At 35.8% G+C, this 25,196-nt stretch overlaps 1 protein-coding gene across 3 annotated transcripts in view; it reads left to right on the top strand.

Annotated features, from left to right (window-relative positions):
• Window positions 1–25,196, top strand: part of LOC149805849 (uncharacterized) — a 77,544-nt gene that overhangs the window by 22,944 nt on the left and 29,404 nt on the right. For all 3 annotated transcript variants that reach the window (XM_089950573.1, XM_089950574.1, XM_089950575.1), the window contains exons 5-14: window positions 73–171; window positions 1,308–1,445; window positions 2,949–3,000; window positions 5,009–5,681; window positions 6,706–6,743; window positions 7,351–7,436; window positions 9,447–9,596; window positions 11,045–11,138; window positions 12,685–12,954; window positions 14,335–14,651. In XM_089950573.1, the coding sequence (XP_089806699.1) occupies window positions 73–171; window positions 1,308–1,445; window positions 2,949–3,000; window positions 5,009–5,681; window positions 6,706–6,743; window positions 7,351–7,436; window positions 9,447–9,596; window positions 11,045–11,138; window positions 12,685–12,954; window positions 14,335–14,651 (1,917 nt within the window). The remainder of the gene's footprint in view (window positions 1–72; window positions 172–1,307; window positions 1,446–2,948; window positions 3,001–5,008; window positions 5,682–6,705; window positions 6,744–7,350; window positions 7,437–9,446; window positions 9,597–11,044; window positions 11,139–12,684; window positions 12,955–14,334; window positions 14,652–25,196) is intronic.

Here is a 25,196-nt window from a genome sequence, read left to right on the forward strand (position 1 = left end):
TGCCATGTAGGCAAATGTCACTAATGGTTGCTGAGTCATTTTCAGAAGAAGGGTTTAACTCTTTGTTTCCAGGATGAAAAACATGGGGAGGAGGTTGGGAAGGCGACTGAAAATAATGTGGAACTTGATGGATTGACTGAGGATCAAATACTAGATGATGATGTGGAAATGGTAAGAGTAGTATGCACACTTGCTGTGATGTATTTGAATTTGCTGAGAAGGGTGTTTTAGTTTTATAATGACGCAACTTTTTTAATTATTTATTAAATTTTTTTTGTTGGAATTGTAGTGTTTGCTGCAAACCAGATTTAACAGCCCAATGAATAATAATCTTTGAGTGGAAACTGTAGGAATAGCTCATTTTTTAAGGGAATTTAATGTTTCAGTGTAATTACATTTTCTTCAAAAATATAAAAATTGATACTAAAAGTTAATGGAATTTATAGGTTATCTAGCTTTTCATGAAACGGCCATGATTGAGTTTACTGTGAAGACCAGTGTGACTGTTGAAAATACATTTTTGTTGCTGTAGAACAATACAATTTAATCGAGGCAATGGTCACTGTATTGTGATAAAACGGCCCTCAATCAGATGCAACTTTTTCTCATTCACTTATATCTGAGTTTTGGTTGCTTTGCCACATAACTGGCTTCATAAATATTACATTCCCTTTTTTTAAAGACTCTTTTGCTTCTAATTGCTTTTTAAATGAACTGAGTGAGATATCCATTATAATGGGTAATTTTAAATATCTGTATTGTACAGATGCTTGCTTCCTAAAGTTCACATGACAAATCCATAGACATTTGAGTCAAGTTGCATGACCAAAAGATCCAGAACTTTAAAATGGGGAAAGATGCTTCTGATTGGTTGTTGGATCTGCTGGAATACCTTGAAGTAATAACGAAATTAGAAATGGTGACATGAGGTAGGATTGTGTTATTCCAGGTGGATTTACATGTAATAGGACTTGATCCAGAAAAATTCTGTAATATCAAAAGGATCCTTAACCGATGGGCAAGTGTCAAAAGTTGCACCGATGTGTTATGGACAGATTTGTTGGCAATGATGTAATGAATAGTTGAGATGAAAGCCATCAGTATCTGTACAGGTTTAAGGGCAGATATTTTTGGACCAGAAATCTGCATCATTATAGTGCTATTGACATGAGGCACTGCAGAACAAACATTCTTTAAAAAGTGTATGACAAGAAGGAAACAAGTTTATCAAATTGTATCTATATCTGTGAAGCCATGTACTAAAGGGATAAAGCTTTTCTTTCATATTTTCATTGTTTTATATACAGATTGAATTGAAGCCAGTGGAAGGGGAAGATGAATCTTTGACGGATATTGTGGGAGAACCAGACAACATTGAGATGGGTCCTAATATGGAGATTGAAGAGAGCACTATAGCTGATGCTTCTGCAGAAGACAAACCAATGGTGTGTGAAACATAGTTTGTGAGGATTTGATTGTGCTTTAGTCAATGATATATGTGTGTCAGTTCCACTGCCTTATATGTAACAAGTTAACTTGATGATTTTCAAAAAATTATTCTCCAGTGATTAGCCACATGACAAGTATCATTGCGACCTTATTCTTTTGGGATGTGTGTATGTGTCTGTGCTTTTAACAGAACCTCATCATGACATGGTGCCAGTTAAAAGATCAAAATAAACCTTTCCATTTCAAGGTAAACAAAGAAATACATTATGAAAGGTATAGATGTAAATAATATGTAAAATATATATATATAAAATATAAAAGTAAAAAGGACAAAATCTATAAATATAGGATCAAAATATGTTTTACTTTGATTGCATGTCCCGGCATCCATAATCTGTCCATCAACATTTGCTGGGTGGCACTGTCTAGTCCATATTTCAAATCTGATGCAGTCAAACTTGTATGTATGATTAAATCATCAAAATCTCTGTTCAGTAATGAGTAAGACCCAATCATTAATGACGTGATCTTACACCTGACTGGCTAACCACGTTACCTGTCTGGAGCCATGTTTCTGATCTGATTTTTCTAAAAACTGGAATATACTTATATCATGAGGATCTTGGATGAGTTTGATAGTGGTATCAATGCAGATTGATAAAGTGAGCTTGCATCTATTTGACTGAGCATGTTACCCATATTTATTGTCTAATATTGATCAGATATGAAATGTGAGCTTATAACATCAATTGTAAATGATTGAGAAAATTATTAAAGGTTATCTTCCCCACTTTCCCTTCAGACATGTAAATTTAACAGGAATATATCGTGGTAAATCTTTGCGTGTCATTTGATAGTTCACACCATTTGCTTATTGTTTGGTAGTTTACACTGGAAACTGTGTTAACCCAAACCTACATTTGCAGCAGAATCCCATGTTCTGGGTGTCATTGTAACTACATTAAATACAGAGTCCATAGTAGAATTACATTGAAAGATGTTGGGGCACCAACTAGACATGTATCATACTTAATGCAAAACACACCTAGATCAAGTTACTGTACTATTAACCAGTCTTGGGTTTCTGCTTTTAAAAGACTGATGGAAACGAATATCATGAACTGTGTTATTTATTTGTAAACTCCAGTCCTGCTTGTATTTTGCTAATGTCAGTTGACACAGCTTCATGGTTTTAAAATGTTAAGTGATATTATGGTATATTGATTATTTTAGTAATCATGGAATTCCATTATTTGTGAGCGTATTTAAATTATAAATTGGCTTTAATCAGTTTTCCTTTGACGCCATATGGAGAGTTCCCAAGTCAGAAATAAGCTCCATATAAATAGTATTTATGCTCTTAATAGGACTTTCAGCGCTGAAATGATAAGAAATACCTTGTTATTGTGCCGCCGCCCCCCCCCCCCCCCCCCCCCAGTATAATGTTACAGATTGCTTGTTTCAAAGTGTGGAGATTAAAGGCTTTCAAAATTTTGCAGGATGTGGAAGAGCAGCTGGTGACAGATGAGCAGGAAAAACAAACAGAGTCAGGTATTGTATGGAAGAGGACTGCCACAGACTCCTTCCTTGTCCATCACAATTCTTTTTGTATTTAAAGAAAAAAGTAATGTTTAAAAAAAATCCACTTGCATGTTGCAACTCCCTTTTGAAAAGATATCCCACAAAAATTAAACATGGGTATTCATAAAAATCGGGTGTGATGCTTCTCAGTAACCTCAATAAACAGCATTCATAAAGCTTGTAATTGATTGATTTACATTAGGTTCATAATATTACATTCAAACAAATCTAGTTGGACTAAAATATAAGCTTGCCTTGGTTGTTCAAAGCACCCCATCTGCCATTTTGTTCATACTGCCTGTGACAGATTGGCAGGCGTGGCACAATTCCAACAACAGCCCCAGTAGCCACCATAAAGACTTCAACCAATAGATGCTGGAGATGTGAATGATGAGCACCATCACAATTTTAGAAGCATTATGATGTCTTGAAGAGATCCTGGGTATCAACAAGTGATGATGGGTATAAACTGGATTTGGTATCTAAAATGCCACTTGACATTTGTGGTAAGAGATAATGTTTGATTTTAATGAACAAACTTGTAATATCGAGCTCGTGCTGTTTTCTGAAGATCAGCTGACTGCTAGAATTGGCAAAATTCATGACTGTTAATGGCTGCTTGAAAAATATGAATAACCAATGAAGATTAACAAGCATGGCAGGAATATTGTGTCAGAGATTTCACATTATGTCTGTTGTGATGATGGATTCCATTTTACCAGCACATTTTGTCCTGGCAGACACGTATATACTATAGGGAAAAGAGTGGTGCTGAATGTTTCAGCGTTCGTTTCTACAGTTGATCCAACAGTGCATGTCTTGGAGCAAGGTCGGAAAAAGGCTTTGGTGTACTTTATAGCATCAGGAGAAGCCTCTTTTGGAGAGCAGACAAAAGATGGTTAATAATACGAAACTTCTACAGGGACAAGGAATACCTACAGCAGTTGGGACTTTAATTCTCTTGAAAACTTTGAAGAATTCCAAGATGAATTAATTGATAATGAGGGAAGCCTGTAAATGATGCTCTGAAGGCTTTTGTGATGACCTGAATACGTGATTTTTAAAGGACCAAGGATATAAAAGGCATGTTGTTTTGGGGGATATTATTGTATTCTTTGAGTTTGAGAACTTACAAAACAAAGAATATCATGTACTTTCAAATATGCTGGCAACCTGTGCAGAGGTTGATTTTCCTGTGTTTTGAGGATGTTATAGAAGATCCACAACATTGAAAAGGATGTTGTAAACAAACTAGAAATGGATTTCATCAGTGGATTCCATGTTGTTTTGATCCTAAGAAGACTTAAAGAGATGAATCACATTTCAGCTAGTTTGGAAAGATTGAGTGCTACATAAGACATGAGACATTATTTGAAAACTACATTTTTAACAACTTGTGATGAGACAGACTTGATGAAAATTTCTAAATGTCACAAGCCCTTCATTTGTGAGAAACTTCTAGGACAAGGTGGACTGTTAAGAATCCACTTTATGTTGATTCTTTGGAGATTGGGATAAAGGTGTGTTAGCAGATGTTAACAGCTGTTTAGAGAAAGGCTGATGAACTACACACCCTCATTCAAGCTGATCCAAGGATATCAAGTGATAGTTTAGAAGCCACAGAAGGGGCAAAGCAGATGGCAATGGGGCATCATTGATTTTAATTGGATATGTTAGAAAGCTGTGCATTATCACTAACTATCAATACGGTTAGGTTGACTATTGTAAAAGTGCTAGGAATATTAAATAAAATGTGCAAGTTGATGTAAATTAAGTTTCGAGTTTCTTCTAACATGTTCCCCCCATTATCACACCTGATTTTTTTTTACTTGTAAAAAAAATATATATACATATATATACATAAATAAAAAGGTAAGTAGATGGGTGTATGACACATGCATGGTCAACTGTTTTCAGAATACCTGCGCAAATTTTGAACACGTCAATCACACATTGTTTCTGACTTGACTTTCTTTAGCCTCGACATCTAGGCCCACCAAGGCAGTTGCTGAAGATGTCAAAACAAAAGAGAAAAGTGAGGCGAGTCCAGAAGTTTCAAAATCTGCACCTGCACCTGAGAGCCAAGCAAGTGCTTCTGCTGATGGTGGTGTGAAAACCGCACAAGAATCAAATGCTCTCGCCAAAATTGCCACCACTTCATCCACTGATGCAACAAAGCCAAGTGATCTTCAAGCTTCTTCAACCAATGCAGGAGATATTGCAGACACCAGCAAAAATGCTACACCAGCAGTGGCTGAAAAACCTGCCCATGAGGAGGCACCAAAAGCTGACGGTTTGACAGTAGGAGCCATTATCAGTACGGTTACATCTGTCGTTAAAATGGATCCAGAGAATGAGTCTTTAGATGTGCATGTTGATGATACCCAGAATGACTTGGATGCAGACCTCCTAAATACGCCAAAGGAACAGAGCAGCTCTGTTGCTGCAACTGAGGAACGGGTGGAAGGTCAGGACACGGCAGCAAAGGAGGAGGAGAAAGAAGAGAAGGTATGTGAGGAGAAAAAGGAGGTCAAAACTGAGGTAAAACCTGACGAAAAGCCTCAGGCAGGAGCCACTAAAACAGATACTAAAGCTGCAGAGAAAAAATTGGAGCCTAAGAAAGAGGAGAAAGATGCTAAGACCACTAAGAGGTTTGTTTGGTTTGTATACCATGTAATTGTTTCCTTCCACTACCAATTAGAGACAACATGCTTTCTCCCATACGATTGTTTAGACCTGCAAGAAACGTCTGACAAGTGCTAGAATGGCAGGATTAAGATGTTGCAGACAGGGCAGAAAAAAATGCTTGCTTTGAAATTTATTCATCATTAGATGCCTTTTAGTGTCTGTTCATACATTGCTGAACCTACATTTTTAAATGTAGCCAAGTTTTTTTTTTTTTTAAAGCAACCTTAGTATTCCTTTTAAAGTGACACAGGTCACATTGATTAAAAATTTTAATGTCCTGTCAAACAAGGATGTCCTTTTTGCAGCCAGTCGTTGAGGAGGCCAGTAATTTTAAAGTTGTTTTACATCAATCTTCGAATTTGTGAAATGCTTTGTTATGTTAAATGGTGGTTTGATACATCTTCTTGTGTTTTTTTCTTCTTCTTTCGACTTACAGTTCTCTCCGGCTGTGTCCTTGTATCGTGTTCAAGAAAAAAAATCTGGAAGGAATAATGATTAAGAAATTTGCTTCCTTTTCTGTTTCTTTCTTTACACCATCATTTAAACAAACTTATACCAATTCCTATGCCAATAGCACTACACGCCTTCTACCACTGCCTCAACTTTTCATCTATTTTAGTCTGGGTTATTCTCAATTTCTATCATGCTCTCTATCTTTACACAAAATACTTCAAAACATGTGATGTGTAATTTGTACAAGCAAAAGACCAAATCTGTTGTTTCTAAAATATACGTGCACAGGTGAAAAATCTTTAAATAATTGTGTTTAAAAACAGTTGAATATCATTTCATGGTTTGGGATAAGGTGATGTGTCTTCCATTATTTTGAAAAGAGAATATATTGGAATTGGAGAGAAGATTCTGTGATTGTGCACTTTATAAGATCGGGGGAAATTTCATAATAGAAAATTTAGTGCTAGATAACCTTCCTTTTATTAGTTTCTTTCATTTATCTGTTACTAATGCAGTTGGCTTGCATTTTTCCAGTTCCACTGCCAAAACTGAGAAGACAAAGGATGAGAAAGGTAAACAAGCACGATTGATTTTCACTTATGTTCTTAAAATACTGTTGATGCTCAAAGTTCTAAATAACAAAGAAAGAGAACATCAACTTGTCTAGCAAGGACAATCACTGTTGCTATCCATTTTATTTTAGGTTGTGTCTTATTAACTTAGCAGTCTGTGTGTGTGTGTATGTGTGTTTGTGAGAGAGAGAGAGAGATGGCAGAGCATAGATTAGGCCAGTAATTGTTGGGTTTGAACATTCATTAATTTCAGCTTGGACTGATCTTGAATCCATTTGATTTTTGCATTTTCTCAGTTATTTAATTTTGACATGCAACAATGGGAATGTTAATATTTAGTGAGCTTATGATTGAAGTTTTGAATGCCCAACAAGGACAGTACACCCGTTTCTGTCAAATAGACTCGTACATATTTGTATACACTGAGCCACCAAATTATGCACACTATATGCTTAACAATAATTTAACAAATTCTAGAATTTTAAGAATCTTGGTCATGTCTTGGACAATGTATTTTTGGAATACTAGAAACTTTGCCATCTTTTCCAGAATACTGTTTGAGACTGTTTAGAGCAAATAACCTGAAAGACTTAAAATTTCTTTACAGCAAGTGGTCGTAATTTATGGGTGAGTGGACTGTCGGCATCAACAAGAGCAACAGACCTGAAATCATTATTTAGCAAATATGGGAAGGTAAGTGGTCTCTTACAATGGTTATCCCCCAATGCAATGTTGGCTGTAGGTCATCCACATTTATTCTAGTCTTGGGTCTTGTGTAGGGTTTGGAGTACACTTTAGCCAGTGACAAATTTACTTCCTTTGTTTTGGTTTTGCTACCCTAATGCAACATCTATTTAAAAATTCTGCTACTAATAATTTGGACAAAACAAAGACTCCCAAGTATACCAGGTGTGAATTTACTGATTGAAATGAGACTTTCAAATACCTTTCTTCTGATGAGGATAATGCATAAACCTGAAAAAGAATGCATCAGATCTGCCAGCTGTTAAACTGTTGCCATAAGTCTTATGGAAATTAAACTTTAAATAGGGGCTTTTGGAATAAAAGCACAAATTACAGAAATACAATTGTTTGCATTATAATCTTGATACAGGCTTGTCCTTGCTTGATTCAGATTCAGGTTTCATATTATAGTTCACAGGAATTGGCAAGGGAATCAGAGTAACTTGACTGGAGTACCTACGGTTTAAATTACATATATAATGTGATGAAAATTGTATGCATGATCCAGTTGTTTTTGTTTTAAATGGCAGCCAAAAAGCGAATGGTCAGGATGAAAGGGACAATAAATATCTTTAAAACTTTCAATAATACAGAAGTATAAGATTGAATATTCAGATTCTTGAAGAAAAATGCAGGAAGGGAAACAGTTATATTTAGTGGACATGATGTGTTGATTAAAGAATGTCACATGGCAGGAAAGATGAGTGCTTTTTTGTTAAAGGATTACATCAGGTTCAGAGATGTCAAGAAGTCATTTAGCTCTATGGTTTGGAACTGCAGTTTGTGAAAATGACTGGAGATAATTAACGTCAAAGTTAACTTTACAAACTTAAAAAAAAGTTGAACACAATGTTTACCATAGGTACATCAGTCTTAAATCAAAATTTCTATACTTTTAATGCGTGTTTTCAAGCAGTACAGAAAAAAATAGCCTTACATTCTTGGTAGGGTTGGCAGGTCTGCCATACTGATCTTTGCAACTATCATTCCTTATCACTGACAAGCCACTTTTGCAAAACTATAGAATAAATGATAAATGATGGACCTCTCTGGTATCTGGTGTCCAGAAAATTACTATAAGATATTCAGAGCAAAATAGACCATCTCATCAGACTTGAAGCATTTATTAGAGAAGCTTTCATAAAGAAATAGCATATTGAATGCCATCTTTTTTACTTGTAGAAAGGTAACATCACAAGGAAATAGGGCATACAGAATGACCATGCTGCCCGTTTTATGTACTTGACTAAATATGTGGAAGGAAAATTCCACAAACAAACCTTCATATAATCAAACCCGTCTTTTAAGAGTTCCCTGCCAGTGTACACTTAATGCATGTACTTCCGTCCTGTGAGACAAGTTTTTGTTTTTAATGTGAACTCGGTTAAGGAACTTGATGATATACTACCCAAGAAAATCGTGGAGTTTAAATGTAAGGTGATTAGTGTTTGGGTTATTCATTGAATTTTCTAGCAAGCACCTTCAGAGTGATGATGAAAGACAAATATTAACAGATAAAAACATAATATAATATAAAAATAGATGAAATAATTTCGTATTGAAAGTGTCTTTAAAATGGGAATTAGTTGCACGAATGGGCATTTGAGTCATGTGTCGAGTAATTGTTGCTGCCCATTGATAAATCATTTGCTGCAGGATAAAGCAATAATTTGCTACCTGCTACTTCGTATTTAGTTCTGTTGTGATAGATATGCAGTAAAACTTAATCCATCAGTGCATCATATTGCTCCAGTGTTTTGTTCAACACATTTTAATGACTGAGCAAAGGTACCAACCTAGTATTATGCCTTTTGGTCTTCTAGCTTCACTAAGGGTGAACTTAAAATTTCAACTTGTAAAAATTTCGACTAATGAAAAATTCATTTCTCAAGATAGGAAGATGTAAATTTGAAACATAACAAGAACTTCATGTACACTATGTTGCTTTGACCATTTCAGGTTGTTGGTGCCAAAGTTGTTACAAATGCTCGCAGTCCAGGATCTCGGTGTTATGGATTTGTCACCATGTTAACTGCAGATGAAGCCACCAAGTGTATTCAGCATTTTCATCGTACTGAACTTCATGGCAAAATGATCTCAGTTGAAAGAGTACGAGTTTCTTTGTTCTATTTTGTTTCATCATTTTACGATTTGATCCCAGATTTTTGTTCCTGGTCCAAAGGACTTCTATATACTTTGTTTTTTTAAAAATCTTATTACGGATATTGCTTTTCTTAAGGCATATATCAATAGTTGTGTATCTAGAATGATTCTGCCAAAACATTATACCCTGGGAAGGTATGTTCAATTTGGGCATGATTGATGTAAATTAGGATTTTGCACGAGTTTCTTCAGGAATATATATATCCATGCAGGTATATAAACTGACAAAAAGTATGCATGATAAATTTAAAGTCTGTTTAATATATCTAGTCTCCATGGCAAGCCACTGATACATTTTTTCTTTAAATTTATTTTGATGTAAAATCTAGAGGTTAATTCAAAACGACCAGTATAAGCTCACCCGAAATTATTACGGTCAACATGTCCATAACATTGATATTTCTATTTTGTTGTTGTTGAGTTTAATTATAGTGGCGTGCACACAATTGTGCATGTGCCACGTTTTTCTGACTGCACCGCAGCCTGCTAGTTGTTCCTGGGGAAGGGAATGGTGCCACCTCCCCCAGGCTTTTATGGGTTCAAGGAATCCTGATAGTTTGGCCTCACTCTGGGGGTCCATAAAGGTCCCTTACAGTTGAATGGTTGGCTGTCATTAGTGGGAGAGATAGCTCAGGAACGGTCCTGGTTGCTTTACATCGCTGGTTTCTTGTTAAATTTGCCTGGTGTTTCTTGCTTTTTTTTTCCTTTCTTCAAAATGTTCTAAAAAGGGATTGTGTTCTATGCTGTGTATAGAGGTTGTTAGTACAAATCATGTATGAAGAGAGATTTTCAAGGTTATTATGGTATTACTAGTCGAGGTGTTTAGAGTGTGCTTCCTACGTTATGTTATTTATAAGTTTTTAGATATTGCCTCTTTAAGTTATTTATTTATTAATGTTTTTAGAGATTGAATGTTATTTATACTTTATTTAGTAAGAGACCAGAGTTCTAGCCGATTACATGAGCTCTTGCAACATAAGTCGCTGACAAGTTTTGAACTGGGTACACCTTAGAATAGCCATGTATAACATTACTGGATGGCAATAATTACAAAACTGTTCAGTATAAGTGTAATGTTCAGAACTAGAAAAATATTGTCTTGACTATATGCTGCAATGCAATATGGGCCATATTTTCAAAGTGAATTTTTCTTTTTTATCATTTTTAAAAAAAATTATTTTGCTTATCAAAGGGTTTAGTGAGCACACGAAGATATGTTTGAAACTTTTTAAAATGGAATATTACATATTTTAGTATATATTTCATTTTGAACTCAAAGATTTTGGTCAACAATTGACTGATTTTAGGGATGGCGAATTCAGATTTTCACAACTGCGGGCTGATAGGCTAACTGTATAGGTACATGCCATAACAAAAATCAATTCTTGTTCCAGGCTAAACATGAACCTGGAGCTCCCACAAGCAAATCTACACCTGCAGCTAAGAAAGCAGAAGACAAGAAATCTCCATCTTCCAAGAAGGAGGAAGGTTTGTTGCTTTAAAATTTACCTTCAAGACATGGAATTCATACCAATAAGTGGTTTTGAGAATCTTTGATTATTTATCTTAAATGTAAGTTTTGGATCTATGGAACAAAATGAATGTTGATAACAAGCATTGAAATCGGATTTCTTTATTGCATGCCTACCAACCATTCAGCAGTCTGCAACCGCTCTAGTGGTTAGAGCGTCTGCCTCGGATGCGGGAGATCTTGGGTTCAATTCCCATCCGAGTCATACCAAAGACATACAAAAATGGTACTAACAGCTGCCTTACTTGGTGCTCAGCATTAAGAGGTTAGTGTGAGCCTGGTGTCAGGATAATGTGACTGGGTGAGACATTATGCTACATGTCTGTGGCATCATGCCCCAGTGCTGGACATCACTATAAAACTGCCACACTGCAGATATCATAGCGATATGACTGAAAAATTGTTAAAGCTACGTTAAAAACCCAAGTCACACTCGTGCCAACCATTCTGATTATCAAACCAGTACTCAGAATGCTAAATTTTAAACCAAAAATTAAATATTTACACCAGTTTAACTCAGAATAAAAGAATCGTTCATTTCCATCAAGTTGTGTTTATTTTCATGGGCGTATACTTGTTTACAATAGAATCTTCCTCGTGCTTGAAACGAGAAGTATGTTGAAGATAAAGTTAAACAGAATCAACGTAATGATACCCCAATACATATCCAGATGTCATAAGCAGTTCTCAGGAGAGTGTTGCACCTATTTGCAAGATTTAGGCGTGGTTAACCCATGAGTCATGCTTAACTGAGTTGCCATGCTGATTGTTATTTATATGGCTGGTGAAATAGAAGATGACTTTCATACTTTGATTTACTTGCCAAAAATAATATGAATTAAGACTGAGGTTTCTATAGTACTGATGTGAATACACATCTCATGAAATATTTTGCAATTTGTAATTCTTCTGATATAATCTGAAAAACTGCAGTTTGTATTTTTGGCTGTGAAGTTGATGAATAATACTTACGTTGACTTAGAAAATACCCATGTTTCTACCCCTGTTATTTTTTTCTTTCTTCATTGTATAGTTATTTGTCCATGGACTTGTATGAAAAACTACAAGTTCTTCTGTATCAGTTAGGGGGACTTCTGGGCTTACATTCATGTGTGCACACACATGCACGTCCACACACATTCAGAGGATTTAAAAAAATTTTTTTTACTGTATTTTAATTGTATTTGTGCCATCAGCATTTCTGATGTCTCTCTATTCAGACAAACTGTTTTAGGGTGGAACCTGTATATTGCAGCTTTCTACATAGAAAGGTCTTGGTACATCAAGTCCTTCATGCATATTGAGTTAGTACTCGGATATAAAGATCACTAACTCTCAGCTAGTTACAATGAGTGCTTGTTTAAACCTGTTTGACTTTTGTCATCTGTAAGTAAACTTTGTTAACTTTTGACTTCTGTTTCATTTGTTGAAAAGTTTCAGTATTTGCCAAGACTGATCATTGTCTTTGGTGCCTCTTTAAGTTGAAGCTTTTTTGTTTTTTAGTCAAAAAGGAAGAAAAGAAGGATGAGAAGAAAGATGATAAAAAAGATGATAAGACTGATAAAAAAGATGAGAAAGAAGTGAAAAGGGATGATAAGCGGGATACCAGGAGGCGAGAGGGTCGCAGAGATTCACGTGATATTCGCCGCACTAGTCGTGGTCATAGTGGTGGAAGACACTCAGCACGAGGACTAAGCAGCAGTAGTAGTCACAGACATGCTAGAGGATCATCTTCACATCGCCACTCCAAAGATAGAACAAGGCAAACTTCAGGTTGTTACTTAGTTTTGAAAGTAGTGAAAAAGTCTAAAAGTTTTGACTATACATTTTGAGTTGATTGTACATAAAATCCACTTGAGAGCTAAAATGTTGGCCACTTCAGATGGTTGTAGAGATTCCAAAAACCGGAGAACCTGGAGGAAACCTGCAAAACTTGGATCTGAAAGTTGCTTGGCTTTGCAGATGTTCTAAATAGGAATTGAACTTGGGAGTAGATTTGAAAGCAAGCATGTTATTGTTGCATTTTTCAGGTCTCTGGTAAATGTGGTACTTTTTTGTGTTCTTATATTGACTGCTTTGTCCTACAGTTCCACCTAATACGTATTTAATTTTTAAATATTTGATGCTGCTTCAGACAGTATACTACAAGATAACTTTTATGATGGTACTTACTTGATTATGCTTATTTTCTTGAATGATTTATTTTTTCTTAGGAAAACAAATGGCCACATTTTGTATCCTTAGAGCTTTATTGTACTTGATTGTATTAGCTTGTATATCTATGCAGAATGTTGCATAAATCCAATGGTGAATTTGCCCAATGGTCAAGTAGTGGGTGCCCTGAAAGTTCAAGTCATTGATTTAAACATGTACGCACATTCATTGATTATGGTCATGTTTAAAGGTTGGAGTTTCTGACACAGATAGGGGGAGGAAATATTGATATTTAACTCTGCATGATTTCTATTTTCTTCAAAAAAATAGTACTGGAGCTACCTTTAAATAGAACTTTGCATTTGAAAATGTCTTGAATACTTGTAATGGGACAATTATTATTATCTATTGTGCTGGCAAGGGTAAAATTATGTTATTCTCTCAGATTGTGTTGTTGACAGTATTTATAATTCTTACATGATTTAAGGATTTCTGTCCACTACCAATGGGCATTCCAGGTTTGTCCCTAATCTTATCAATATTTTTATATAAAATTTAGCAGTTTCCCTTCACATGAGAGCAGCATGGAGTTGCATAGTATTTTGACTAAGTAATGAATTTGTATTTTCAGTAAAATTGTCATGATTCGGGTTCACTGCCAGGCATCCTTTTTGCGAAGTGAATTGAGGGGTATCATAGTCTTTGAAAATATACACATTGTGATAGGGCAGGAAGCCTGCCATCATGAAGTATCATTGGGGAACACTTAATCTTTCATACTGTTTAAGATTGAAACCTAGAAGTTTTAGATATAAGTTGGAGTCAGTTTATATAAAGTTGATAATATTTATATCGGTGATAGAAAATTTAATTGGAGAATGATTTGAAATGGGGTAGAAGATGGGGATAGAGTAATTACTGATAATGGTATGGAGACTAGTACTGATATTGTAGGGTTCAAATATGTTATGTACAGCAAAACAAATTTTACCTTCTCAGGAGACAAACATCGCAGTGTTGCCATGGACAAAGAAAAGGGACCAGTGGTGACTGTAAAAGGAGATATAAAAGAGAAACCTGACGACAAAAAGGACAAGCCTGCTGAAAATGATAGCACAGAGAAGGATAAATCAAAAACTGAGATGGAGGAAAAGCCTTTAGCAAGTGGAGCTGACAAAGAGAAAATTGGAGAGAAGGATACTACCTCTCCCTCGAAAAAGCCAGATGAGAAAAACCCAGAGAAGCCATCATCTAGGGCAGGTTCCAGGGAGAAGACATCCAAGGATAAGGATATCCTTTCCTTTGACAAAATTAAGGTAGGAATTTTGTAATAACCTGGACCCTTTGCAAAGAAAAGACTGGATTGCTGTCTTTTTAATGTATTAATGGAAAATTGGTCTGTTAAACCCTTGTAAAATTTATTTTACAAAAAAAAATGACCATATTATATGGGATTAAAAAAACACAAAGATAACATCAAGTTGAGACATCTAGTAAGATGCTGTTGAGCTCCCCGTTGTTTGAAACTGCAGTTTCTGATGCTATACTGGAGGTAATTTAGGTCTGTGTGCAATTTACAAACTTTTTAGTTGAACATTATGCCTTGCACAGTCTCTGATAACGCTTCTCAACTAATAAATGCATGTTTTCCAAGTCATCAATTGCAGTACATGACAGTTCATGACCTAACTGGAAATTGCTTAACTTGTGGTAAAAATATTGAGTGACTTACTGAGCCTAGTTATGGTTGGTTGGTCTGATGAGGAAATGTTGGAGAAGCGTGTATAAATGCCTATGTACTCAACATAAAAATTAATTGTAGCATTTTTTTTTCTTTATATGCCCACTGTAAAGCATTGTGTATGTTGTTTTCTGTCTGTTGTCAGTTCATTTCTGCACAAATAACTTGAGTTGTGCACGTAAGTTATGAAACTAAATGGCTTGCACTTTCGATAAGGAACAGTGCTGCTGATTTCTGGGTCAAAATAATGAATTCAAAGATTACTGTGCAAAAAGAAACAATTACGCACAATAACATTGAGTTCTCCAACTTACATTTGGGGCAAGGAGAACCCTAGCGATTTTGTGGTTAAAACATCAAAGTCACTGAATAAAGAAGATTATTACTGTCTGCATTATAGCTTCTTCACTATGATCCTCAAATACCAAACTTTGTGGATGGCTTGCACTTTGGGTAGGAAGAAACTTATTGATTTTGGGTCCAAAAGATGACATCTGGTAGTCACATGTCACCTAGACCAACGTTTGCAGAGATGCGGCCAGGGTGCCATATGAATTCCTGCACTTTCAGGCACTAGAACTCCAGCAAATTAGTTTAAAGTTATGCATATAAAAATGCAATCTGTGCAGTATATACAATTTTTATTTAACTGTTAATCCACAAAGTGCTTGTCATGACATATGTCATGCTGCTGGTAGAGATATGATAGTGCTTGTCACAACGTCTTTTTTCAGGTAGGCAGCTGTTAGAACAGCTGGGTTCTTCAGTTTGACATAAATGGTTGTTAAACTAAACTAAATTTGATTGGCATGTTGGGCCCTGGGAAAAGCGTCATGTTATAGTTTGACCTTTGCATATCAGAAGTTTTAAAGTGTCTGTTTAATAGTATGCCTATCCAGAACACCAGAATTATTTATTCCCAGCATGGTTCATCTTTGGATTTAGAAAAATCCTGATAGCATTTCTGAATTATAGATGGCTTGCATTTGTAAGGAAGAATCCTATTGATTTGTGAGTCAGAAAGTCGAGATCACTATGAAGAGGGAAAAAAATAGTTTCCTTAAGAAAATTTACAAATACCAAACTTTGGATGGCTTGAAAGGAAAAATCCTGTCACTTTTGTGGTTCAAAGATCAGAATCATTGATTGCAAGAAGAAACTGTTATATTGTGGATAATAAGATTAAATTTACATGACATTCCTGAAATGTTACTTGAGTAGAGAACAATCCTATTGATTTTGGAGTCAAACAGTCAAAGATCACTGTCACTGACTGAAAGAAGAGATATTGGTTTCTGCACAATAACATTGGTTCTACACTATTGACCAGGACCAAACTTTGTTGTTGTTGTTGTGGGGTTTAATGCCCATTTTTAGCAATGATAGGCTATCCATGATGGTCAGTATTAATGGTGGAGGAAGAACCACCGACCCACGAGAAGCTACTGGCAAGCTTTCTCACATACCCACATTGGTTGAATCCTAGACTCGAACCCATGCAGACAGCAGTGAGATGGCAGTGATCTGTAATGGAGAGAGCTTTAGACCACTTGGCCACTTGGGGCCCCAAACTTGGTTGTGGCTGTTACTTAGGATAAGGAAGGAATCTATAGATTTTGGTGTCCAAATGATCAAGATCACTGTCTGAAAGAAGAAAAGTGGTTTCTGCACACAATTTCAATTTTCTACATACAATATTATTAAAGATGTGACTGGCAGATGATGTTCTGTTTATAATACTCTTGTTTTAACAGGTTTGCAGGTAAGACGTTTTTTGTTGTAGTGAGATGTTTTCTTACTCCAGGTGTGAATTAAAATTTTCATCAGAGTTGTTCATGTCGATTTTGCATTAGGTTGAAATTTATGTGTATACAAGCAAGGTTGGAATTTTTTAAAAATTGGGAACAGTTTTTCGAGGCATGGCCAAGGTTTATAAACAAAATAAGTGTTATTAAAAACAGAAAAAATGGGGTCCACTTATTACCATCATCACCATGTAAAAAAATAGGGATATTTATTTGGGGTGTAATGATACACCTTCATTACTAGTTTTTTGCACTTAAATTTGGAAGGCATTAGGATGTCATCTTTAAAATAGAACAAATAGCATAACTTCCTCGTGCAAGGAAAATTCAATCTAGATTCAATCCGAGTACAAGAGCAGAGTTGACTAACAACCAAATCCTTCACATTGTATTTCTTGCAGATGCAAAGCAACTGCTTTACATGCACCTTTGCTTCTAAGAGTGAAAAATATATTATTGATGGCACCCACTTCCCTTCTACAGATTAAAAATGTGATTATATCTTGCACAGTTTGGACTCTTATTTCCCTTGCTGATCACCCTGCTCTATCTCCCCCTACCCCTGCTGATTATGCCAATTTGTTTTGTTGTTGGTTTTTTTTTGTTTTTATTTTCTGTTGTGTTGGCACATTAACTCACAGATTACCTATATCATTGTAAAAAGAGACATTCTATTTTTCCCATGTAAGATTGCTTTCAGTATTTTACAGATCATTTTATTGTCACTTTTGAGCAAAGTTTCTTTATTGAATTCTGTCTTGGATGCTCTGGTGAATCACACAGTGAACAATTTACATGGTGGTTATTGTTTTACTCCGGACTTGAATAAACAAACAATAACCACTTATTAGAACTGGATGGAACATTTTTCACTGCAAGACACATGTAAATATAGACATCATCTTTATTTAAAAAATAGACCAGATGTGATGCAGCAGTGAAATTTTAGTGTAAAGGTGCTATTAAATTATTAGTAAGTACTTAAGTGGTACACAGAACTAGTCTGTAGTGTCTTCTTTACATTGATGGATGGTATCAGTTGCTGAGCATACAGACGATAAAATGATCAGCATAGAATTAGCTGGGGTGGGGGGTGCAGATTTCAAACCATGCAAGTTAATGACCTCATGTTGGCTAGTTTTAAAGGAAAATGGGTGTTCGGAATAGTTTTTCTTTGTTACTAACATAAATAAGTGCATGTGCTTGCTACAGTTGTCCCAGATGAATACTGTTTAAAAAATTAAAAAGGCAAAACAACTAATTATTCATGACTGCTGCTTATGATCATTTTCAGCCTCCCATGTTGTGGGCCTCAAGTACTGAGAATTTATATTTTTGAATGTTCAGGTTTGCATGTTTTATTCCCTGTATGCTAGTTAGGGAAATAGATGCAGTGGTGTATTTGGGGAAGATTTTATCATCTTTTGACATTTTCTATCCATTTTACCCAAGCTGAAAGAAATCATGAAGAAAATCAACCAGTGAAATTGATCATCTTATACTGCATTGGCATTGGGTGCATTCTGTTCGGTTAACTTGGGATTCATTCAGAAATATGAACAACCTGTTAATGGGGTGTCTTTTTATGTGCCTTATCTTTCTTGCACCAAAGATGGAAAATAAGGATCAGATGGCATAAGGGCAGAGCCTAAAGGAAATCCAGCAATATGCAGCAGATGTTTTAAAAATCTATTCAAGTTGCATGGTTTGGTGCAGGCCTCACAGCCACCAAATATTTTAAATAATTCCAGTAAAATCCCTGGTTTTGGGGGGTACCCCCGCCACCCACCTTAGAGCCAATGGAACATTGTAATGACTTGGGCATCTGTGGGCACATCTGTCGATATGTCTGCCTACACTTCACACCCAAATTGTTCTCAGTGTTCAGGTTCTTTGCTAGCTAAATCAATTATGTAATTGAGAGTGCTGCTGCACCACTCGATACTAGGATGAGTAGCATGAAAATTGAGAACTGGCCAATGAAGTTCTTTTAATTGGATTCTTTACACAAGTAAAAGTGAGGGGATGTGTCATTATTAAATAACTCTTGTTAGACAAGTTCCATGTAAAATCTAAACATTTTTCCCAATAGTTATGAGACCAGAGATCGTTTTTAAAAGTCCTTGTACATTTGAAAAATATAGTTGCCTGCTTAACAAATATACCTTTAGGATCTCTAGACTGTACAGATTACCATCCAACATAGCTCTTGGTAAGAATCTATTAGTACCTATTTTACTGAGACAGATCAGCTAAAAATGGCTGACAAGAAATATTCAGACGTGTTGAATTGTGCAAAGCAGTCTAGTTTTCAGCATTTAATCCACTTGTCATATTGCTCCAGCTGTAAGCACAGCTCCTTTTGTATTATGGTGGATTTAGTCATTATAAATCATGCTATTTTGCATGTTCAGAATGAGAAAACTTGGGTGTAATTAGAGCTGTTTAGCTGAACGTTTTGCAAGTTAACAAGAAATTGGACTCTTTCTAAAAGCATTATTAGCATTAGAATGATTATAACTCGGTCTGGTGACTGTTCCGGTGGCCTCGTGGTTAGAGTGTTTGCCTTGGATGCAGGAGGTCGTGGGTTTCATCCCCAGTCGAGTCATACCAGAGACTTACAAAAATGGTACTTTAGCTGCCTCGCTTGGCGCTCGGCATTAAGAGGTTAGTGTTAGGACTGGTCGGCCTGGTATCTGGATGATGTGACTGGGTGGGACATCATGCTACATGTCTGTGGCATGATTCCCCAGTGCTAGACATCACCATAAACTGCCACACTGCAGACAACATAGCGATATGACTGAAATTGTTTTAAAGCTAGGTTAAAAATGCAAATCACACACACACTCATATCATAGGTTGTGTAATGTAGTACATATTGATATGTGGCATAGGCATATTGTATCACCCCTAATTACAGAGCTTTTTCTACATGTGACTTAATTCTTATTCCTTAAAATTTCATACTTCAAAAATGTTATACACAATACTTACCTTCATAAAACCGGCAAAAAAAGCTATATATAACCTAGAATTGTATCTGCCATGTGCTTTATCGAAACATGCTGTTTGCACCAAGTCATACCTTGAGAACAAGATAGATCCAGATTTGCATTATCTCATTAGGTTCTGTGATGTTTGCACTGTCATATGTAGACAAATACACCACTCCCTCGATAACTCATGGGGTCAAGCATGGATCCCATTTTTAAAACCAGAAAATACCTCGAAGATTGATCCCTATTCACAACATCAATATTGTAGTAATTGAGCAATACATAAATTGAGTTTCACCGTAGACATTTGTCTCACAAAATAAATGTTACGTGTTTTTAAATGTAGGAATCTTGTTTGGTGGTGTATCAACAGTTAGTCTAGTTCCCTGCTCTGTGGACTCCTGATATGATAGGATAATATTAAACACCACTACGGGAACGAGACTCAACAAGAAAACAAAAAGCAGTGACATAATACAGATTTTGTTTTCACGTACGCGTGATGGTTGTTGAAACCAGCTGGAACAATCTTTCATATGTTGGACATTTTGAAAATAAATGTTATTTAAACAGAGTAACGAACAACTTCATTAGAAAAAGTGAGGATTCAGTAACGCCTCATCCACCACCCTCGCCCACCCCATTTTCTCGATTTCAAAAACGATTTTTTTTTTTTAAATTGGAGGGCCCTCAGTAACTCATGCCTTGCTTATAGTGCGGTCCATGTTTGTGGACCCTGTTGTGCGCGAGTTATCGAGGGAGTGTTGTATACACCCAGATTCCAGATGTGCCTGATGTATTACGAGATTGGATCCTGTCCTGTTAGTATAATGGTATATACTCACTTGAAATACAAGTCTGACTGCAAACTGCACAGACCCAGATCTGCCATTACATAATGTGCATGTAAATCTGGGTCTGTGTAGTTGGTTATAAGTGATCAATAGAACAAACAACACAGCCAGATATCTAGATGGTCAGGGAACAAGTTCAACATTTACAATAATATCTTGGAACTGCCCATCTTTTTCATGAAGAATATCTGCATGTTCAGATTGATGCTTACAGAGTTTTATACATAAAAAAATAACACAAATTACACTGTACAAAAATACTGTTAAGATGTTAAAACATTAAACGCTTTACTACATATTGTCTGTTTCTATGTAGGCTTTTGATACATGTGTGCCAAAGCTAAGTACTTTGTGTTATAAATAGAACACCTGTTCCCTAAATCAGGGTGGTCCAACACCATGGGGCACATTGACCAAAATTTGTAAAGTTTGTGGGCCACACATATATATTATAGTAATTATACTATAATTATAGAACTGCCTATTAATGCATGTGACACAAAAATGACACACGGGCCATATTAGACCCATGAGCTTGTAATTGGATCACTCCGATCTATATTATTCTTGCAAAAAGGCTTGCCTGTAAAAAATTTCTATAAATGTTAACTTCAGAATAAATTACCATCTTACATTTTTTGTACCCTTTTGTTATCTAGAGATTAGGTTCAAGATCTTCATGGGTGTATAATTACTTTTTGCCAGCAAATTTTTGGAAAAATGTATTAACCCTTTACCTCATGCAAGCGCCTTTGGACACCTCTACTCCATTTGCATGGAAGTACCTTTTGACGTCTCTACCACATGCATGGAAGTGCCTTTTGACGTCTGCTGTAAACATCAGCCATTTTCAGCTGGTTTTCGTTGCACCACCTTCGGGGAAAAACCCCTGTTAAATACTACATTCATTTCTGCAAATGACAATTACGTCAGATCACGTGGTAACTGTTTATGCTCTGGTCAATATCTGCTATTTAAAGTAACTGGTTCGTAATCTCCACTCTTCAAAATGGCGGTCGCGGATTTCATTAATTACTTACGAAATTTTCACTATTAGAATCACAACTATGAAAGAATCAATAACTTAGGTAAAGGCTCTGATATTGATCTAGGCAGCATTTAGTTTTTATAAATTATCAAATTCAGATGACTTAGTGATGTAGACGCGGTAACCACTAGGCCACCTGAGCAGTCAGAATATGTTGAGTATGTTTTGTGGCAGAGAGATGATTGCCATCACCACTTAAAAACTGGTAAAAAGAAAAGGCAAATTTGGCCACATTCATCTCAGATCACACTTACAAGCTTTTTAAAGACCTGTTTCCATATAGACAATAGTAGTACATGAAAAAAATTCCATGCATCTTACTGATAATTGGTCCTACAGAAAAATTTAGACTGCCTTACTTTGAAGGTCTTGCTAGGAATGGCAGATGTGGCAAGTATCACTTTAGTCTTAGGGTCCATAGTGGTACATGTCAGAAATCCTGTTTTAATGAAGTGCATTATAATGATGTAGAGCTATAGTTCTCAAACTGCCCATAAGATAGGACTAATTGAGTGGGTGCACATTTCATTATTTCCTCCAAAAGGTAATGGTAGACAATTTGCACAAAACTAGTTTGATTATATAATGGATAGAGGTAAAAGAAACTTAACCTTGTAAATGTAAAAACATTTGCCACTTGGTAAAGAATTTTATTGCCAAATTAAAATATAGTTAACAAAAATTTACCACATGCTGCTAATGGTTCATTATAACCCTGCATTATTTGAGGGCTTTGGATTAAGGCTCTTTGGCTTTATACACTGGATGACAAGTTCGGTGTTTGTCAATAGGGAAGAAGATAAAAGGTCCAGTAGTTATATGTCCAGGCCAGCTGACATCTCTTGGCTGCATGCTTGCCAGCACTAGCACTTGTCATATTACCTGGGGTTAGAAACCTTGACTTGCATGGGATGCTTGATAATGTCTACTCTGGCTATTACAGTTTATAAATCTATTCTCTGTGATACTTGGAGTCTTATTTAACAGAAAGTGAAAAGATTTTTTGGTTGAGTGATTATTGTATTAAATGTTTTACAGGCTAGTGGACCCCATGATGTTAAAATCTAGCCTGTATCAGATACAGAATGAATCATTATAATGTCTCTGCATAATCTATGTGGCAACACCCTCACTCATGATCAGGGCCATCATTGAAGCTTTGCAATGAGTTTTAGCTCTACTGGTCATAAACCAGAAGAGCTTATATGATGATCTGCTGCTCATCTGTCAATCTGTCCACCTATTAGCACATATTTGCAATCACTGCCCATTCTAAACTACTCTGAAGATTACCTGAAACTTTACATGTGTATTCATGCAATGGTCTAGTTGGTTCTAAAATAAAAAGAGTGCTGTATGGACATTCAGTATGGCTACCACAGTGGTCATCTTGAAAATGTTACTATTGCTACTCTCCTCAAGGATGATCAGGTCAGCATGGGATTTTCACTAAGACTTTGAAGCTGTCTAGTGGTTCCTGAATGAAAATGGTGTCTGTACAGCATGCAAGGTTGCTGCTCACCCACTGTTTCAATGCCAGCCAATTTCAAGGTTGACCAGACAAAAAATTACTAGATAGTCGACGACCAATTTGATATTTTAGGAATATCAAAATAAATTTAATCATATTTTATAATTTGTATGATAATAAAAGAAATGTTAAAACCCAATTGAAAAATAATGGTTAATTGTTTCTGATGACCATTCGTGAATCTGGGTGGTACAAGAAGATAAATAACTTGCATTTGATCGGCATTCACTAGATGCTTGTAAATAATAAAAAAAAGACAGTTCTCCAATGTCACAACTGATGATTCATGCTACTTCCAATTCCCTATGTGAAAATGTTTTAGTTTTTGGATGACTACACACCACCAGAGGCTTAAAAACCAAATACAACTATACAGTATTCGAAAATGAAAATGATAGAATGGTTAATGAATTTGCTTTGAATTTGGAAATAGGATGCATGATAATGCTTTTACAGTTTGTACAGCTCATTTTCACAAGTGATTTCCAAGACTAGCTCTATGAATTTTCATGCGAGCCTCTCGTGATTTAGCTAAAATTACCAAATTCATTTTGTGCACAAATGATTTCAACACCATTTGAATCGACATGCAGAGCAACTCGACTGGTTATCCAGAATAATAGTCTGCTTATATCGTAATTGGCCATGGTGTTCCTAATGTTACAGAAGAGCTTGTGTTTGAATCATGTTGTGACTATGTGGTCTTATGGTAAATAACGAAAAGAAGAGAGACCAACAGATTTATTAAAATTAACAAATAAATTTATTTCTCTGTTACAAAGCAAAAGTTTAAGAGGAACTAACAGTATTGTGAATTAAATCCCATGTAGTCCTAAATGTTCTATCTCAAGTCCAAAAGTATAAAATGTTTCAAATGAATTCCAATAATCTTGGACGTGTTGATGTACCAGTCTTAAATCAGCTGATGTACCCAGTAGTCTTGACATATCTCAATAATATAAACCAGAATGTCTTTGAATTTACAAAAATCCCATAGTAGTGTTTTAGTCCAAAATGTCAATGATCACAGTAATTACCATGAATACATTTCAATGAGTCCTCTCAAATTATATCTGAACATAACTAAAATGATTTGACAGACTGATTTTAAGATATGAATTGATAATTTTGTTACCTCATTCTTAAATTCATATTGTCACCAGACCCTGTTATGCAATAAGTATTTGGTTTTTCACATCGAACGCACTTGCGGCATAGGATGAACTGAACTCACTGTTTTGAAATATTGTACAATATACATAAAACACCCTCGGGTATCATTGTACATGAAACCTGAGTACATGTACTTAATAAATAAGTAAAGGGATTTATACAGTTCTGAGAGTCTGATATAGCCACCACAAATGCTATCATGCAAATCTTGTTATTGCTACACCTGACTGGATAGTCTTAATATCATGGGGTTTTCAGGTAAAGACTTCTTATGAAGTCCTGTTAGTGTCAGATAAATAAAAATGGTGCCAGTCTGACATCCAACATGGCCACAATGGAAGCCATCCTAAAAAAGATCTTGCTTTCGTAACTGTTCTTGAAAAGAAAGTAATATTGACCTGGGGATATCACCAGAACACTTTAAATAGTGCTGAACTGACACCCAATATATTACTACGCCTGAATGCAAAGTAAAGCTAGCTACCATGAAAATGTTTCACTGCAATATTTTTGAACATGCCACAAAAATATGCACCATGGTATACCATAATTGATCTCTCTGCATAGCACATGTAGCTGGATTCCCATATGGGAGATGACCCTTGCTGCTGCTACCTTAGACAAACAAGTGTAAAATATGAAGCCTTCATCGCTAGAATGCTGTTGCACAAACCATAACTACACCTTTTTACCATTTTAAACTCTCTCTG

The sequence above is a fragment of the Sinohyriopsis cumingii genome, chromosome 2, assembly GCF_028554795.1.
Source record: "Sinohyriopsis cumingii isolate HCF-2022 chromosome 2, ASM2855479v2, whole genome shotgun sequence".
Taxonomy (NCBI): domain Eukaryota; kingdom Metazoa; phylum Mollusca; class Bivalvia; order Unionida; family Unionidae; genus Sinohyriopsis; species Sinohyriopsis cumingii.